Source organism: Actinia tenebrosa, unplaced genomic scaffold (genome assembly GCF_029948245.1).
Source record: "Actinia tenebrosa isolate PJP-AT-01 unplaced genomic scaffold, QUT_ActTen_1.0 PGA_scaffold9__36_contigs__length_13948895, whole genome shotgun sequence".
Lineage (NCBI taxonomy): Eukaryota > Metazoa > Cnidaria > Anthozoa > Actiniaria > Actiniidae > Actinia > Actinia tenebrosa.
In genome coordinates, this window is record NW_028292586.1 from 7,555,473 (window position 1) to 7,574,580 (window position 19,108).

A 19,108-nucleotide genomic window follows, 5' to 3' on the forward strand; every position below is an offset into this window, starting at 1 on the left:
AATGGAATGTAAGAAACTAATTTGCATACAGCTGGCGTTCGATATGTAAATAGAATCCTGTCACGCTCTTTTCGAAGCAGATGTTTACTGAGCAAGCTTTCTTTGAAGCTCTTCTTTTGCTTCTTGGTAGATCTTTTTGCGAGATTCCTCGGAAAGATCTTTTACGACTGTTTTTTTATTCCTTATGTCCGTCTTTAATTTCTCGTATTTGTCTTCTTCGGCCAGAATAAGCGAGAATTCTACGTCGTCTATCTTTCTGTCACGCAAAGCCTTTGAGACAAGGTCAGTGATCGTATTTACTTTAGCCCTTGACAGAGCTATTGTCGTGTCATGCTTGGATATTTTGCTTGACAACTGTTTCATAATGCCCGTAGCAACGGCTGAAATAATACCACAGGCTGCCCCAACGCCGGCCAAAGGAACTCCAACAACTATTCCCGGTCTAGTAAGCGAAGTAGCAACGCCGGAGCCCGTCAACACTACGGATATGGATCCTGAAGTTATCGCAATCTTATGTAGCGTACTCCGGGCTCTAACGTATTTCTTCCTAACTTTTTCGTAGTGTTTTGCCTGCCCTTCCAAGTAAGCCAGGATTAAGTTTGCTTTATTTAAGCGGAAGTTTTCGGCGTTCATCTCATTAGGACCTGTATCCTTAGTGGTAGCGTGATAATTGGGAACATCTGGGTACAACTGAGGTGCTGATGGTATAACATCCATTATATATACTAATGTACGACGCTTTCGGGAATGATATTGAGGAGCAGCCACATCACGATAATCGAGATTACTGGAATTGGAGGGCCTTTAGGAAGATGTTTCCGCATGCAGACCCTAGTAAGTTCGAAAGAAGGCCCGATGGTATTTACTATAACGGCTCTAGGATGTACAGCAATGAGGATTTGAAACCTACGCCTCAGCTGAAGCATCCTAAGCCTAAACCCGTGCAAGGTTGGTCAAAGGAATTATTGCTTGGTACCAGTACTTATCCGATACCCGCAGTTACGTTTAATGAACATCCAAGCTTGGACCTAACGTTGAACATGCGGATCTCTAACAACCATTCCTTTCCGTTAAAGGTGCGAGATATCTTCAAAGAAGTTCCCATTGTTCATACTACCGCTAAGGAATCTCATGAATGGTTAAGCGCTCCTAACATGCGTTATTGGCCGCAGCAGTTAAACTTTGCGGTTTGGTGTGCCACCAGCGGTTGTGGGGTAAGTGCAAACTTGATGAAGAATTCAATATTTATGTTTCATTTTCACTTCACGGTTAGAAGAATACTGCATGAGATGGGTGTTATTGCGCTGCCAGGAGATGCTGCGTTCTATCCAAGAGATAACAAATACGACGTTCCGGCCTATAACAGGCTTTGTAAGGAGTTCGGTGTTGTAGGGAAGGATTTTAGATGCATTGTCGGTGCTAACAATGGTCTAGGGCACATTTGGGCTTATTGGGGGATTGGCGGACACGAGCTAAGCGATAAGGAAGTTCATGCATTGCGGCTACGGTGGAACACGGGATATCATAAGGAAACTCACGACAGTAGCACCTTCTTTGAACCAAACGCTAAGACCACTAAGGAAGTCAGAGACGGACCTCTGTTCAAAGACGAGGGCGGTAAGTATGCAGGGGCTAACCCGCTGATTATTAAGATTACCAACGACGAGCAAACGAAGCAATACTTTAATTTCATACCCCCAGAAGGTAAAGGACTAACCAAAGCCGGCCTTGCCCGTTTGAATCGCAGCATAGAAGCTTACGTGTATTCTATCCTTGGAGCCCAAGTAAATACCCGATCAAGCATAGTGGGGAATACCGGCGCCGCAGAAGAGACGCGAGCCGAAGCCTTGATCTTATTCGAAAGTTCAATCTTGGAGGGCGACATTAGCAAGGGAGTACAGCGTTACCAACTAGCTATACAAAATTCTAAGGCAAGGTTGGACTATGCAGTAGCCCCGGGTTGTTGGTTAATGCCTAGTAATTTATCTATAAATACTGGTTCCGTAGTAGGATACAACAACAAACTTCAACGAGCTACTAAGGATATGAAGTTTGGGGCGAATGACGTGAACTCTGACACTCTTAGGAACATTCCTCACTTCGTGGAGAAGCCAAAAAAGGTACACGAAACGAAGCTACCCGTAGTTAAGGAACCATCGAAGAAGGTCCTGCCTACGATACCTGAGGAATATGACCATAACTTACTAAAGGCCGGCTTAGCAGCTGCAAGCATTGGTCTGAGCTATTATATATGGCGATGAACAACCCCTACGTAGCTGGAGTAGATTGTGTTTATACGACTTACACAGGCGAGAAAAAATACAACCAGGCGGCTTGGGTTGATGTCACGGGCATGTCCGTGAATTTGAATTACTCAGGAAAGAAATTGATCCTTTGTAGTATTTGCATTGGCACGAGTAGTCACGCCAACGTGGGCTTTAGGTTTCTAGATGACAAGGGTATACTGCAGCCTATGCGCGTGAAAACGAATAACAGGGAGCCTACGCATTTTTCAGTAGAGCCTAACCCCAGGAGCTCCGAAAATCATTCCGTTTGGACTTTCCACATGGTTGCTGATTGCCATGGGAAAGTAAAGCTGCAAATGCGTGTAGACGACACCGGGAGCGTTTGCGTAAATAGCATAGAAAACCAAAGGGATGAGTCTTATAATCACAAGACCATTAGTACTCTTACGGTAATGAGCCTTTAAATATATGAATCTACATGTAAAAGAAGATTGGTTTCTTCATTACTTAGGGGAGGAGCTTTACGCCGCTAAGAAATGGCATGAAACTGGGTTGTGGGTAAGGGTTGGGGGTTTGGGGGTAGTCGTGTGCACCATTAGCATTACGACGGGGTACTCATGCAATGCCGGCTTTAGGATTGTTGATGAGAACGATCACCCATTACCACCCTATAGGACGAAAGATAATAATAGGATTTCGGCTCATTTTACGTCGGAACCCCCTGTGAATAGCACGGAAGACATAACGCCAGTAACCTTTCACATGATAGTTAATTGCGAATATGCGAAGCTTCAATTTTACCCAAGTGAAGGCAGCATTCGAACGAACGTTGCTCCGGTCATTACTCCTTTCCCCGACGCTGCTTGGAATCATAAGACGATTTGCACTATGACCGCCATACCGTTAGTTCCGCATTATCAAGGCGGTGCGAATACTATCTTTACTTATCCCCAGTCGAGGATGCCTCGGGTACCCGACGACGATAAGCCACCAGTAATACACAAGGATAAGATTAACCCTTCATCTTCTTCAGGAGTACCACTCCAATAGCGACAACCAAGATCCAAATGTTGTTACCCACGAACTTCAACAGTTCGCCGCCGGCCCTAAGTGCCAAGGAAACGACCGAACCCAGCAGCCCAGGAAGACCGGCTGCCATCTTTTTTCCCAAGTCCGTCAGCCCATTGCCTAATTTCTTTACGCCCGCGCCTGTAGCCTTAAGCGCATTAAGGATAACTCCTACTACGCTCGAAATAACAACCGCAAATGCCAGCGGAATACCATACTTCACCAGAGCTCTTTTTACCTTTTCCTTGGTGGTAAGCCCCAGCTCTTTTTCCAGGTTTTCCTTTTGAGCCCGCAATTCCGCAAGGCGTATTTCGAGCGTATCTACTTCCTTTTGAGCTGCTTCCCTTTCTTCCTCGGTACGAGTTTGGTCCTCGATTACTTCTTGCTGCCGCTCTATTTGCCCCTCCAGGTCTTCGATGGCCTGATCTCTTTGCCGGATTTGTTCCTCCTTAGTATTGATTTCAGCCATTAACCGCCGCCTTTCCACCAAAGAGCCAGCTATGGTGGTTTGTAGGTTTTCGGTATCGTCGCTTCTTAAGTCCAACTCTTGCAGGGCGAGGTTAAGAGCCCTTTGAGCCTGATTTCTTTCACGTCAAATTCGGGTTCTTTGGTCTACCAACTCAGCTATTTCTTGATTTTTAAATTCGACCTCCCTCCTATGCGCGTCGGCAAGCCGTTGGTTTTGCTTCATGTATTCCTCCTCCCTTTCTTCCAACGTTTCCCGCAGCGCTTCCGCTGAGGCGCCAGAGCTTTTGGCCTCCTCCAGGTCCCTTTGCGCTTTATCCCTATCGCGCAGGGCTTTATCCAACTGGTTTCTCATTTCCATCATTCTTTCGTTACCGAACTTTTTTTCAGCATCGACAATTAGCTGAGTTTGCTTTGCGTATTCTTCCTCCCTTTCTTTTAACGTTTTTTGCAGTTCGATGGCGCGTTTTTCTAGCGCGACCTTTTCGTTCAGGGTTTCCAACCTTTCTAACATGCTTCTAGTGGCACGCTGGAAGCCTTTTAATCTTGAGACGTCACCCCTAACGTCACCATTCTCATCAAAGAGGGGTTGTGGTTTCGTCCAACGGTCTTTGTCAGGAAATCTTAGGTCTTGAACGCTTATGAGGACTTTGTTTCCGCGTTCTGTGAGCCTTACGTCGTCAGCATCGAAACGGGAATAACGCTGCGTTAGCTCCTGCGTCGCCCACTCTACGGTTTCCCGTGCGGCCGCTTCCGGCTCGCCCATGTTTTGAAGCTCTATGTGCTCACGCGGAAACACGTACTCGCGTGCTTTGGGTTGTCTTAGAGCCTTTACAATCCTATCCCTTACGGAATTGTCAAATTGTTGGGTGGGAAGCAGCGGTTCTTCGTCACCGTCGTTGATATCAGCCTGACCTTCCTCAGTGGTGGGATCGAAGTCGGGGTCTGTTCCTTCTACTTCCATTATATATGATAAGCTCAAAGTTAAATCCCAACGTATTGCCTAAGCAGGTTGGCGGGCTGAAAGCAGAACGCACCTTTCACCGGGTTACATTCACACCTTCTAGCGCAAAGCCAGGGGAAACGCTGTACGTAGGCGTGCCCCGCCTAACAGATAACCTAGTGTTGGTTCCTGGCACCCTGGCGCTAAGGTTTGACCTAGCAATACAACCAAACACTGCGGACGTGCGTTATGTCGTCAATAACGTGGGTAGAAACCTCGTTTCCAAAATACGCGTAAAGTTCGCCGGGGAATCCCTCTTGGACTTGAACAGGTATGATTTGTATACCACGTACAAAGACTTATGGTTGACTGCATTTGACCGCGCGCAAAGGATAGAGCAGGGAATCGCCAGTGATGCCATACGCAAGGTAAGGAGCGCAGCCTCTGGCGCCTCAGGAGAAGACGAAATAAAGACGGCTTATGGTACTAAATATGTCGTTCCATTAGATTTCGAAGTTATCACGAACCACGGTGCATACTACCCAAGGCAGCTAAGCGAACTGCAGTTCGAAGTAACCCTAGCAGACACTACAAACATCCTGCAGGGAAAGGACGTAAGTTCCTCAGCCGTCCACCCATACTCCGTTACTAACTTAGAGCTGCAGTACGAAAGGGTATACAGCGAAGATTTAGCACGTAGCGCCGGTATGGAATACGGCGCCGGGAAGGCTTTCCTTTACGATCACGTCGTGATGTACAAGACGTTCAGCTTTACAAACAACGTCGAAGAGGTCATCAACCAAAGCATTAACCTTCCCAGGCGCAGCCTCACAGGGATAATGTTGCTGTTCGCAAAGACATACACGGCAGGATTGCGTGACTCTGAGGCGTTCTTTAATCCTAACATCACTAACGTAGGCGTTAGCATTAACGGAGTGCCTAATAAGGTTTACTCACAAGGGATAAAGCCCGAGGACATGTACCGGGAAGTCGCGCGTAAGTTTGGCGACCAAATTGGCCCAAAGGAATTCTTTAAGGATAAGTATGCGCTGTGGATCGACATGCGCACAACGAACGACGAAGACCTACATGGTCAGGGTTTACGCCTGGTAAATACCCAGGACGGCATTACGTTGGAGATCAAGCGCACCAAACATGCCAGCGACACTACTAAGATAAACGCGTACATTTTCGTAGTCTCAGACGCGCAGCTAAGCGTGGAAATGAATCAGCTAAAAAGCGTTGCCTATTAAAATATTCCTTACGTATAATATGCTTCGCGTATTTCAAAACAACGAAACCAAACTGCAATGCATAGTGCAAGGCGACAAACTGTACTTCAAAGCAAAGGAGGTGGCTTTGGCGTTGGGCTATGAGCGCCCTAGAGATGCAATTAGAGCACACGTATCTGAGAAATACCAGAAAAGATGGGTTGATCTACAAGGGGCTTCAAATCACCGCTCCCCTACTACGCAACCACATTCCGTGTTTATATCCGAACCTGGTTTGTACGAACTGATATTTAGCTCCAAACTACCCAAAGCTGTGGAGTTTCGTGATTGGGTCTTTGAGGAAGTCCTACCCGCGCTGCGTAAAACGGGCAAGTACGAGATAGACAAGCGCTTCGACGGTCCAAACAAGTTGGTATTTAAGATCGAAAATGAATTCGACCTGCATAAAAAGGTAGTGGACTACATCCGCAGGTTTTACCCCCAAATGCTCGTGACCCCTGGTCTAGGCGAACTGCAGGATTCGGACGGCAAACGTATAAAGTGCTGGCAGAAAGGATATCAACGGGGGCAACCCGACCTGCTCATCCTGAATGCGCACACCCATTACCGTGGCTTCTGCATCGAGCTGAAGACTCCAAAAGGCAACGGGGTATTATCCGAAGATCAACGCCGCCTCTTACAGAGGTATGAAGAAAACGGTTATAAGGTAATGATTAGCAGCGACTACGATGTCATTTGCAGGGAGATCACGGAGTATGCACAAGGAATTCGCCTGCCATGTAGGTGGTGCTGCAAGCGCTTTAAAAGCGCGCAGACTCTGGCAACGCATTTGAGAATATTCCATAGGTATAATGGATAAGGATAAATTTAACGAGTTAAAGTTCATACAAACACACTGGAGGGATTTAACCGTGGGGGAGATTTACGAGATAAAGAATTACGTGGTCTTTGAAGACTTGGACCGCCTGCGTTTGGTCTTAAAGAATAAAAAAAGAACATACACCCTTTGGGCGCCCGATAGGATAAGGTACGCTATCGAAGGGCAGGACGTTACCCATGTCATGAGTCATGGTAAAAAGGATGGCAGGTGGGTATTTGACGTAGTCAAGTATGAGCCCGAGAGTCCTCTGCATTCGTAAGGACGTCTAATAGGGTCCGCTGCGCTTTAGGATCCGCGGAGCACCAATGCCCTACAAAGGATTCTTCAAGGAATGCACTGCCACAATGAAGGCAGGTGTATTTTTTACGCGGTTTAGGTTTGGGTGTCGCAATGCAATCTGCAGGTGGTTCGCACGTAATACAGTCCATATATTGAAAGGGCGATCAGGAATCCTCCCAGAAATGCCACGAAGTAGGCCAGCATATACTTAGGGCTCTGCAGGGCGCTTTAAAAGGGGTCCTTATTTTTCTTGTTGTTTTGTTGAGGTATTGTTGATCCCTAACAAACAACAAGAAACATAAAGTCGTATCTTGAGACTCTTTACGCAAGTCGTACTTTACTACCTTTCTGCAGACCTTCTTCTAAAGGGGTCCTTATTTTTATTGTTGATTTGTTGAGGTATTGTTGATCCCTAACAAACAACAAGAAAAATAAGATCAGGATTTGAGACTCTTTGCACAAACCCTGCTTTACTATTAAAGGCCCCAAGAAATGCTATTGCGTATCATATATTTCAAAGAGTGTCTCAGAATGTTGACAATAAGGTTAAATCTTTGTTAAGGATGCCTGGAAACTATTTCAAAGAGTGTCTCAGAATGTTGACGTTTAGGTTAAATCTTTGTTAAGACAGTTGAAGATATGTTCCTCTTCTCTAACACAACCACAACGATCGCACTCCTGCCTCCAATACTCCCTTTTAGTCCACGGAACGCCTTCGGCGCGTTCAAAAGAGGGGAAAGTACGGACTATCTTCTTATGGTAATCTATGCGATTCCTTAAGTAATCCTCTTTATGCGGGCAGCGACACATCAAATCCGCACATTGGTAGCAATCCACGCCTTCCAAGTCGTAAGCGCGGGAGAGAAACCTATAATTCACTTCATGCGTTCTCCGGTGCGTCTGTAAACGTTGACGACTACTAAGTATCTTATTACAGAAACTACACTGTCTGGTTCGATTACAGACGCCCCTTTTCAGATGCTGCTGCATTTCGAAGGGGTTGTGGAATTCCTTATTACAGTCCTTACAAAGCCCACAAATGCGTTTATCCTGATGTTGTTGCATCTTTTGAACGGTGCTGAATTCCTTACCGCAATCCTTACAAGCGCGGCTAAGGGGTTTCTTCGTACAAACGCCGCGACGAACGTGGTATTGAAGTCTTTGTTTGGTGCTGAACACCTTCTTACACAACAAGCAGTCCATATATACTTAACAATATCTTAGCCTCCATTTAACATCCTTAACAAAGATTTAACCTTATTGTCAACATTCTGAGACACTCTTTGAAATAGTTTCCAGGCATCCTTAACAAAGATTTAACCTTATTGTCAACATTCTGAGACACTCTTTGAAATAGTTTCCAGGCATCCTTAACAAAGATTTAACCTAAACGTCAACATTCTACAGGGGATATCGCATGAAGTCCTTAACGGACTCCTTAGCCCACGTTGCCATCGTTATCAGCGCGCCAAACCGTTCTGCACGCTTCAGACCGCACATTTCATCGTACAACTCCTGCACGCGCTCTTGTAACCGGTCTATCTCCTCCCTTTGCATTTCTATGGTGTCTCTTTTATCTTTTGCGTCGGCGACAATTCTTTGCACTGCTTCCACTGGCTCCATATATTTTAAATATAAATGAACCCAAATCACATGCCTTGTAACGCTCTGATAGTAGGACCCACCGGCTGCGGAAAGACCCAGTTCGTGGTAGAGCAGCTATTAGGACCCTTTAGATACCGTTTCGACTACATCGTGCTGCTTTGCCCCACCTACGTGAATAACCGCACCTGGACGGGCATAGGAGTGAAAGACGACGACTTCTTCGTAGATATCTTAGACCCTAACGAGTTATCCAGCCATCTTAAGTTCTGGCACAAGCAATTCCCTAAAGATACACAGACTTTACTCATACTGGATGACATTGCCTGCGGGGACGACGTAAAAAAGCGCACCTCCGAGCTCGTTAAGCTCGCCTTCAGCGGTAGACACGACAATATCAGCGTTTGGTTGCTCTCGCAGCAGCTTACCAGCGTCTCTAAGCCCTTCAGGGAAAACATAGGCTCTCTCGTAGTATTTTATACTCCAAGTAAGTCTGATCTGGAAACCATCTTAAGCGACTACGGCGGTGAGATATCCAAGGAACAGTTACACGAATACATGCGGCATTTAAAGACGCACCAACATTCCAAGATGATCTTCTCTTTGAGGTTTCCCTACACGGTTGGAATCTATGATTCCTAATGTATATGGACATTGAGCAGCTCTTAGATGAAGTCCCCGCGCAGTTAGACGAAAGTAACCTTAAGGAACAACTCAACATCCTTGTGTCATCTGGGAAGTGCAAAGAAATGATAGGCAAGGAACTTACCCATGAGCAGGTTAATAAGTTGTCAGAAGAGGAGGTTAAGAAGTTTCATAAGAGGTACGAGGCCGCCCTTGCAAGTAAGACCACGGACGCCGTAGCAGACTCCGCTATCCGACTTGCGACTAAATTGCTTGGACTTGCGCTGCCCATAGACGACGTGGAGCAACTGCGGAAGGACTTAAGCGAGGACTACGTTATTGCTCAAGAACTTAAGATAACCTGAGGGTGGTTGTCTTTGAAGTGCGGTAAGTTAATGGCAGTCGCCTCTGCGGCTTTGCACGTGGCTCAGCACGTCGACTTGAAGGAACTTACGGCCTTTTGGAAGGACTTCAAGAAGGACAGAGACGTTGAAAAGGTCTTCCAGGCAGCACTTGCTGAGGTACCTGATCACTTAGTCAAGTCGTCCTCAGGAATTACCCAGGTCGCCTCAAGTACTTAGTCAAGTCGTCCTTAAGTACTTAGTCAAGTCCCATTAAGTTACTTATCAAGTCCTTCGAGTCCTTAGATATAAATGGAACCAGAGTCGAAGGTAGAGCAGCCCCAAGAGGAGCAACGAATCACCAAGGCTAAATCCCCAGGCAGAGTTGCCGCGGGAAAGAAGCTCGCGGAGATGAATAGGAAGAACAAAGCCAAAAAAGAAGAAAAGGTGGAGGAAAGAGAAGAGGAATCCTTTATTAATCCTGGGTACGTCATCGGCGCGTTAGGAGTCATCATAACTGCAGGCAGCCTTTACTTACAATGGCGGGCAACGAAAAAGGTAGAACCACCAACATATCACGCGCCCGTGCACGCACCTGTGGAACCAGCTGTTAGAAAAAGTAAGATCCCTGAAATGGAGTAATAACCTTCTCGCTTTGTAATATAATGTCAACCGCGTTATTGAAAACTGTTGAAGAAGCAGCTATTATTACTTCCATCGTTGCGGGTATTGGTTGGGTAGGTAAGAAAGTGCTCAAAGAAGACTTTACTGAAGACCCAAGCAAGAGCTTCGCTAATTTTGCTAAAATGACCGCTGCCGTAGGCGGGGCTATCATGGTAAAGGATTACCTACGGAAGGAAAAGTACCTCCCTAATGTATAAATGGCTAGCGTGGTCGCAGGTGGAGTTATTGCAGCCTTAGCATTCACTGGAGCTAATTATGGTGGTCAATATTTGGATAGATTAGTTAGAGGTGATCGCAGCGGAGATTTAGCCGCCGAAAGGAAGAGACACGACTTAGCGCTGGAGAAATATCAGCGAGACGTGGCAGCTTGGAATGAAAAAAGACAAGCTTACAGGGATTGGTTGGACAAGAACTACCAAGACAAGATGCAGGCGGATAAGAACTTCGAAAACACGGACTACGCCTTTAAGCTCTATGCGCAAGCACACCCCGCGGCATCGATGGGATTGAGAAAGCCCCAGTTTAAGGATTACTACCAGCCTTCTAAGAAACAAAAAGATAGCGAGTTGGTCTTCGTAGGAGTCGCAGGGCTGGCAGGAGGCGTAGCTTTGGCGTATCTAATATAATGATCGTCTTTTTGGAAAGCGATAAAAATAACTTTACCACTTATTTGAATCCCCCCATTAAAGCCCATAAGGTTAGGCTGGTTAGTTGCTCTTTGTACAATTCTTGGTATAATTTAGTCAATGCCTTGGTCACTGAGCATAAAGGCGGCGGCAATTATCAAGGCGTAATGCTGCCCGATGGACATTACACACCAATCACCCTTGCTAAGGAGCTCGCCAAGCGCGGTTATACTCTCACCACGGGATTGCCGCACGAAATGACCCTCAAACATAATATGCCAAACTATTCAATAACTTTTGGAAAGCTTGACCCATTGGGATCTTTATTATGTGCCTCGGGCAAGACAATTACCGACACAGCCATACCTGTGAAATGGAAAGTCGCATCCTCTTACGAAGTCTATTGCGATTTAGTCCATAGTTACAACAATGGAGAAAAGTCTTCTCTTATGTCCAAGTTTCTGCCCAAAGGTAATCCATTTGACCCAGTAGAATACACTCCCATTTCTTTAAGCTATGACTTGTCTAATTTGGTAGAAAGCATAAACATCACCATCAAAGTGGACGGAAAGACGGTGGATTTTAACGGACGTAAGATCAATCTCGTCCTGGAATTCATATAATGGGCCGCGTAGAGGACAAACTCAAAAGGATTTACTATGGGCCTGAAGGCTATTGGAAAGGAGCGTCGGCCATCAAGAAACTCGCAACCGCGGCCAGGGTATCAGAAGAAACGGCTAAGAACTGGCTAAGAAAGCAAACCCTCTGGCAGGTTTATCTTCCCGTGCCCAAGTACATTCCCAGGCCCAGCTTCACCGTAAATGCCCCCAATGAAGTTCATCAGGCAGATTTGCTTTTCTTACCGCACGACAAGGTGAGAAGAAAGACCTATAGGTACGCTTTAACCGTAGTCGATATCGCAAGCAGATACAAGGACGCCGAACCCATAACCAGCAAGGATTCTGGGGAAGTCGCAGAAGCCCTAGGTAGGATTTATAAGCGCGTCTTGAAATGGCCTAAGCTGCTGCAAGTGGATGCGGGGACGGAGTTCATGGGCGTGGTTACTAAGACCCTGAAAGACCACGACACCAAGATTAGGAGAGCCGAAGCTGAGTACCACAGGGGTCAGAGCATCATCGAAAGATTTAATAAGACCTTGGCCGAGCGTCTCTTTGGGTACCAGTATTGGAAAGAGCTGGAAGATCCCTCCAAACGCAACAGGGAATGGACTCAGAGGCTCCCCCAGGTCGTCGCGGCTTTGAACAACGAGGCGGCCAGGGCTACGGGAATGAAACCCAAGGATGCCATAAAAAAGAAACACGTGGAACGCAAGTCCTTCGTCAGAAGTTCGAGGGCGGTCTTCCCCCAGGAAAAGAGATTAGGCGATGTCACGGTTCGATATCTCTATGAGCCGGGTGAATTAGAAGGAGGATCCAAAAGAGCTACGGATCCTAATTGGTCTTTGGAAACTTACCAGATCCAAAGTGCGATAGCTAAGAAGGGTCAGCCCATCTTGTATTATCTTCATGATGGTCCCACGCGTGGGTTCGTCAAAGAAGAATTGCTTATCGTGTGATGTCCGAATGCTATCGTATGGATACCATCATCACACATCCACCTCTTACCGTCAAATGCAGACAGTGACACCTTCTCCTGTGTAACGTTGTGTATTTGATGTCCGTAGCTGCGCAGGCTGTTCATTTTATGTCGCTGTTCCTTACGCGTACGCAGGACCTTTAAGTAGGAATCGTGGGTAATGTCCTTCTTAACCACGTACTTTTTTACGCCTTTGGCTTTCTTTTCTACACCGTCCAGCTTCAGCACGCTGTACATCTTTGGTTTCAGCCCCACGTATTCCACGATGGGTTTTCCTTTCATCTCATCCTTCATTTTCCCGATTACTTTCTTGTTTTTAGGGGAGTAAAGAAAGTGGTCGCGTGGGTAATCGCTGGTGTCGTATTCATCGATGTCGGGAACACAGTCTTCGTAAATGTCTTCCGTCTGCACCTCTAGTATCAAGGAATCGGTGTCGGTGTATAAGAGGCGGCACTTATCACCGTATTTCGGTTTTAGCTTGTCGTAGTAAAACTCATACATGAGCAGCTTTGATAGGTCTAACACTGTAAACCCCGTGTATACGGGTTTATTCAGGAATAAATTCGCTTTCTTCATGTGAATCACGTAGAAGTTTAACATTTCTACGTATCTAACGAATCCAGGCTGTGACACGTATGCTTCTGCTTCCTCTCTGGTGCTGGCTATCTTTATGCTTACGCGCTTGCGGATGTTCTCCATTGTCTTACCAAATACGCTATTGTTCATTAGTTTAAACAGGTTCTTTTCGAAGTCATTCTTTGCCTGCGTACGCTTTTGTGTGTTAAAGTCAATGTAGGAGCGCATCCATGGTTCCTGCGTGAACTTCAAAACGCGGTGGATCTTCTTCACGCGTAAGCCGTGGCGCACATAGAACTGCAGGTTGCGGTAATGCACCACGTACTTTCGCTTGTCCATCAGGTTCATAGTTAGTTTCCTGTACGGTTTGTAACCAGGACACATTTCCCTCTGCAGCGGACTCAGCTGCTTAAATGGTATCTCTATCGCTTCTGGTGCTAACGGGAACTCATCGTGTGCGTCGTGCAAATGCTCTGGGTACTCCAGGTCCACCTCCAGCACGTAACCTTTGTCGTCTTCTTTACCTACATTTAGGTAAAACTCTATGGGCTTTATGTTGTCCCATTCGAAGTCGCGTACAGGTAAGTACTGCGACATTGCCCAACCGTAGAGGTTGTTTGCGTCTAAGTAGAAGATGTATGTGGTTGGCTTCTCCGGGTCGTACTCCACCGTGGGATTGTTTGCGCGGGCGTAACGTCTGCTGGGTCCGCAAACACCGCCGCGGATACCGTCTTCCATAAAGCGGTACATGTCGTATTCCGTTAGGAGATCCAGTTGCGCGTTTGTCTTCTTTAGCAGCGCACTCCAACTAAGCCCAGGAGCCGTGTAGAAGTTCGCTGGATCCAACCCGTAGTATTCCATTGCCATCTTTCGAAAGCTTTGGAAAACATCTGCGAGCAGCACTACGTCTGAACGTAGGTAGATGTCGTGGTATTCTCCCATATTCTCACAGGAGTACTTTTCCCACACATCTAACGCATGCTGGTACTCCTCGTCCTTTATACCAGACTCGTTTAGGGTGCTGTAGAATTTCTCTTTGGGTGGTAGGGGTTCTTCGAATCGCTCCCAGGAATCCATGTATTCGTATGGGTACACTCCTTTCCTTTCCGCGCCGTATTGGCTGGAAATGGGGAACTCCGTGTTGTATTTAACCAAGTTTGCTAAGGAGTCCGCCATGAACTGCTGCGAGTCTAAGAACTTCAGCTTGCCCACAGTTACGGACATGTACCTTTCTTTGTTGTTGGGTATGCACTTTACTTCGGAGCCGTCTGTTCCTTGTAGTAGCAAATGGGAGTCGTAACCCCTTAAATTGTGAAAGAATACGGGTATTTCCATTTCTGGATCTACTTTGAAGTTTATATTACATTTCCAATGAGCCGCACCTCTGTATTTACCCGTGATGTGGCAGTGATCTCTAACCTTATCCACATAGAAATCCTCAACGAATGCTTTATGACAATGAATGCAGTGGGTGGAAGGCTTGTTGGGCTTTTCCCCCTTCCTTGCATACCTACCACATTTAAAATGAGCTTCTCCTAGATACTTTCCATCTTCGTCCCACGCTTTCTTGGCTCGTCTTCCAAACTGGAGAAGCGTATGTTGGCAAACGTGGCATTTCTTTGCCTTGGTAAAAGCCTCCTGGTTCTCTTTGGTAAATACCATCTTCTTTGGACGTCTTAATTGTTCTCTTATCTCTTCCTCCTCTTCTCGCAATGCTTCTAGAAACTCATTAGCTGCGTTCTTACCTCGGTAAATTACAGGAGGGTCGGCCTTACCATCTGATCTGACTACTATGTAACCAAAGGAGCAGATCTCGTGTAATCCCACCTTATTCGTGGCACCACTTTTCTGCTCTTCCTTAGTTATCAACGCTTCAAAGTCTGCATATATTACGTAAGGCACCTGCATCTGCTTTTGGTGGTCTGAGTAGGATAGGTTCTTATCTGTGGGCATCTGGATCCGTTGCGCCACTTCTTCGACTCCACGACATATTTCGTCGTGATCCTTTAGAGCTTTAACGCTGGTAAAGGATAACAAACAACAGTCGCAGAAGTATTTCTTGCCTTTGTGTTTGGTGTGTCTGTAAAATAGTCTGCTAACATGTTTGACCCACGAATAATGTCCGCCGTGGTAGAAGAGGTGTATTCGTTCTCCTTTACTCTTTGACAGCACTAGTGGCACTATCGTTTGGTCTCTGACTCCGTAAACGTTAATGGCTAGGTCATTTTCCTGCTCGAATATCGGTATGTCTATCAACTGCATTGGGAACTCCACGCCGTCCCACTCCAAATCGTCTGTTGGGTACTTGCTTGGTCTACATGGATCCTTATCTACTGGATACAGTGCGGATCGTATTGCCCACATAAAGCAGCGGTTGTCGTCATTCTTTACGTTCACTATGGCTTTCTTCCTTTCTACCCACGTTGGTAGGGGCACGTAACTTCCTCCTCGTATTGGCACGTACCTTGCCATGCTAACCTCCATACCTTCTACCTCCTCCACTGTCCAACCTGATCCTTCTTTCGTGTAGTTAGACAGCGACTCCATTATTGCTTCTAAGGCTTCGCTGAGTGACCTATCCAGATTGGTGGACTCTAATATAACCAGTGACTTTGATCGCAGCATTGCTGTCGTCGTTACCTCATCTTTTGACAAACTTACTTCTACCATTATACTCGCTTTCAGGGCTCCTAATTCTTCTATACCTTTTCGAAGCGTTCTCTTGACCTTCCTTTCTGACTGACGCCAAAACTGTCTAACGTCAATCTCACCGTTACCGGGTATTGACACCGTTTCGAAATTGCTTTGGGATTCCATCTATATAATAGGAAATATCTTATACCTAATTCCAGACCCTTTTCAGATCGTCGTAGTCATACTCACAATCCTGACAATGCCAAAACAATTTAACCTTAGTCTCAAACTTCTTACCACATCCACAATCATAGCTGCTCATACATTTCGACTTCATCTTCAAATGCTTCTTTAAGTCCACTTCTTTCTTAAAAGTTCTCTTACAATCTTCGCACTCCATATATAGACTAACATATTTAACTACATAAACACGGGATGCGGGTAATCGCGGTACGAATCGAGGAATTCACTTTAAACGGGTAATCCTCCGGTGGTCGTTGCGCTGGAACCCCCATCCCCTATACTACTGGGTGGGTCGTAGGAAACAAGCACAAATATTAGAACTTTACTGCTGGAAGCAGATACCTTTAAATATTTATAGATACACCATTATATAGAACCATTAGAACTACACTGCTGACATTATTTTTACTAACAATACACCACACTAATTCAAAAAGGTTGAAGGGGGGAATGGCGATATGTGATAAGCGAAGAGCGATAGAACATAAGTTATTCCAAGATGCAATCTTAGAATAAAACAGAAGTTATTGTTGAGATATTTAGTTTTATTTGTAGTTGACGAAACCATTTAATGATTTTATTTAAAAATAACATAATCTGTATGGGGGATGATGTAGTCTCCCCCACAGCCGCTTTCAGTGTCGTCACTCCTGAGGGGAGAAAGCATTGCGTGACGACACTGAAAGCGGCTGTGGGGGAGACTAGGGATGATGGGGATGATGGCCGGTTACCAAATATTAGAAACAAATTTTAGACACACTTTGAGGACAACATATATTTTCTTTTATTCTTTGGAATATAATACAAACGATTTAACTTAACTCTCTTTGCAGTGACATGAAATAAAAAAGTTTCGGCAAGATTTTGAGGATTTTCTTATGGCAGTCGCAGTATAAATATGAAGAATAGTTTGCTGAAGATCAAAATACACACCTATGGTCTACCAAGTGATGTGAGAATCAAATCATGTTTTGCATACAGTAATAATTGCAATATCTTAAATGATCTTAAATTTCCTTGTTGGTTGGTTTTCTTCATATCTGCAATGAATTTGTTTCTTTCACCATTAATGATCTTAATAACTGTGCTTCAAGGCCCATGGCCCATCGTTAGCATAAAATGAAGCAATAAGCTATCTTCAATCATTACGATGTTTTACAAATATTCCTTTTCCAAATGTTGTAAAATACTGTGTTCCTTGATTACAGACTCATTTACTCAGGGTTAACCTCATCTCAGCATCAAATATTCACAAATACCAAGAGTAAGGTAGAGAATACACAACTTCAACAATACAAACACTTTGAAATTCCATTCCACAGGACCTTTACTGTAAAACATGTCATTTGAATATTCCACACAACTGAAGCTAACCCTGAGCAACTGAAGAATCGAAACTCGAATATTAGACCCGAATTTGTAAGTGGGTGGAATTCATGGCAAATACGTATGTAGTCGTCGTTGTGCTGCGCCATCTTGTTAGCATTGTCCATTGCGAAACAGTGACAAATGCCTTTTTGAAATAAGGAGGGGAGGCAAAGTGCTCCAACCGACTTATCTTCCTATTAGTATTTTAATAACGTAATGCATATTATAATGATTCATTTCTTGGTGCCTCCAAACCCAGAGAAACCCATCATGGCTGCAACCTCGGGATCAACACCTTCCTCTGCCTCGTGTTGAACTTTCATTTTCTTTTCTTTCTTGAACTCTTTTCTTTGTTGTTTTCTCTGCTCTTCCTGGAGATTTCAAACATTGTTAACCTAAATTAGTATTAGCATCAAATCATTATTAGCGTCATAAGGCAGACATAAAAGACCTATGGCTATCTTCAGTGCTGAGCGCTTAAAGCAACAGCCAGTAAGTCACCAGTCATGATGACCAGCCAAATATTATTAGTTTTAGCTCGGTTATACCTCGTTTCTGGCTTCATTACCTGGGCAAAACGACCATCAAGGCAAAGATTTGACCAGACAAGTCCCATTTCTGGGCTGACATTGTCTGTTGTCCATCCATTATTTAAACCCTGAGTGCCAGTGCTCATAGTTACTACAAATAAATTCATAGGTCTATGGGAACCATAGGGTTTGCTTGATTGACAGTAGCTTAGTCTGTTACCCATTGACCAGTGGTAACTTTTGTCTCAATCAGCATGTAACAATGAAACAGTGGTAATGACCCAGCTGAATCTTCTCTCGTTGATTACTTTAGTTTCTAAAGAAAGCCATGTGGTGAGTGTATGGTAAAGTAATATCTGTATACTACTTTTCTGTCGAAATGATTTGCACATTCATACCTCATCTTTAAGGATAGCCAACCTCTCCTCCAGATCATAATCTTTGCTCTGTTTCTCTTCCTCTCTTTTCCTTTTGTTCAGTTCAAAACGCTTTTTCACCTGATCAACACTAGATCTCTCTACTCTCATCGACATTCCCAGATTTCTTTGATGTTTCTTGCCATTAATGTGATCCAAAAAGTTGATGGAATCCTTTACAACACAATCACAAACATTACAATAGTATCCACCGCTCTGAGACATAGAAGAGTTCTTAGTAATAACAACTGATTTTCCCAAGTTGGATTCGAGGTCAACATCGTATTCTCTCTTTTTTAAAAGTTCTCTTTTGACTGGAGGATGTCGTTTGAATGAAGAAGGTTCGTCGTCCTCTTCTCCTTTGAGTCTTTCTTTCGCTTTTTTCTGGTATTCATCTTTGTCCCACGTACGACGAAAGTTATCATTCTTTCCAGTAGCATTAGCCATTTTAATATTTTGTTTTAAGGGCTTAATAAAACGAAGAAAACGCGTGAAAAAAATATTACAACTATTCACAACTACTAGTAAACTAAGATGGAGGCATTCGGAGGTATCATTCGAAGAAAACTGTCGGAAGATGTTCGTTCACATTCCGGAAAGTACTCGTAATAGGCTCGTAATCCGGTCATCTCCTTGGAATGAAAAGAATCCCCTTTTTGAGTGCCTCCTCAACGATTAGTAGCGTAGAACAAAGACAATCAAGTACTCAAGTTTCGAAGTGGAGACTCTATCCTTTTTTCATTGTACTATTTTCA

The 19,108-nt window shown here is 44.9% G+C and overlaps 1 protein-coding gene across 1 annotated transcript; it reads right to left on the reverse strand.

Annotated features, from left to right (window-relative positions):
* Window positions 1-16,799: 16,799 nt before the first annotated feature.
* LOC116308262 (zinc finger matrin-type protein 2) lies at window positions 16,800-18,921 on the reverse strand. Its single transcript, XM_031718647.2, has 2 exons — window positions 18,336-18,921; window positions 16,800-17,778 (listed from the first exon to the last, which is right to left on the reverse strand). Exons 1-2 carry the CDS (start codon window positions 18,798-18,800, stop codon window positions 17,641-17,643), a joined length of 603 nt encoding a protein of 200 aa, XP_031574507.1. The 5' UTR covers window positions 18,801-18,921; the 3' UTR covers window positions 16,800-17,640.
* Window positions 18,922-19,108: the final 187 nt, after the last annotated feature.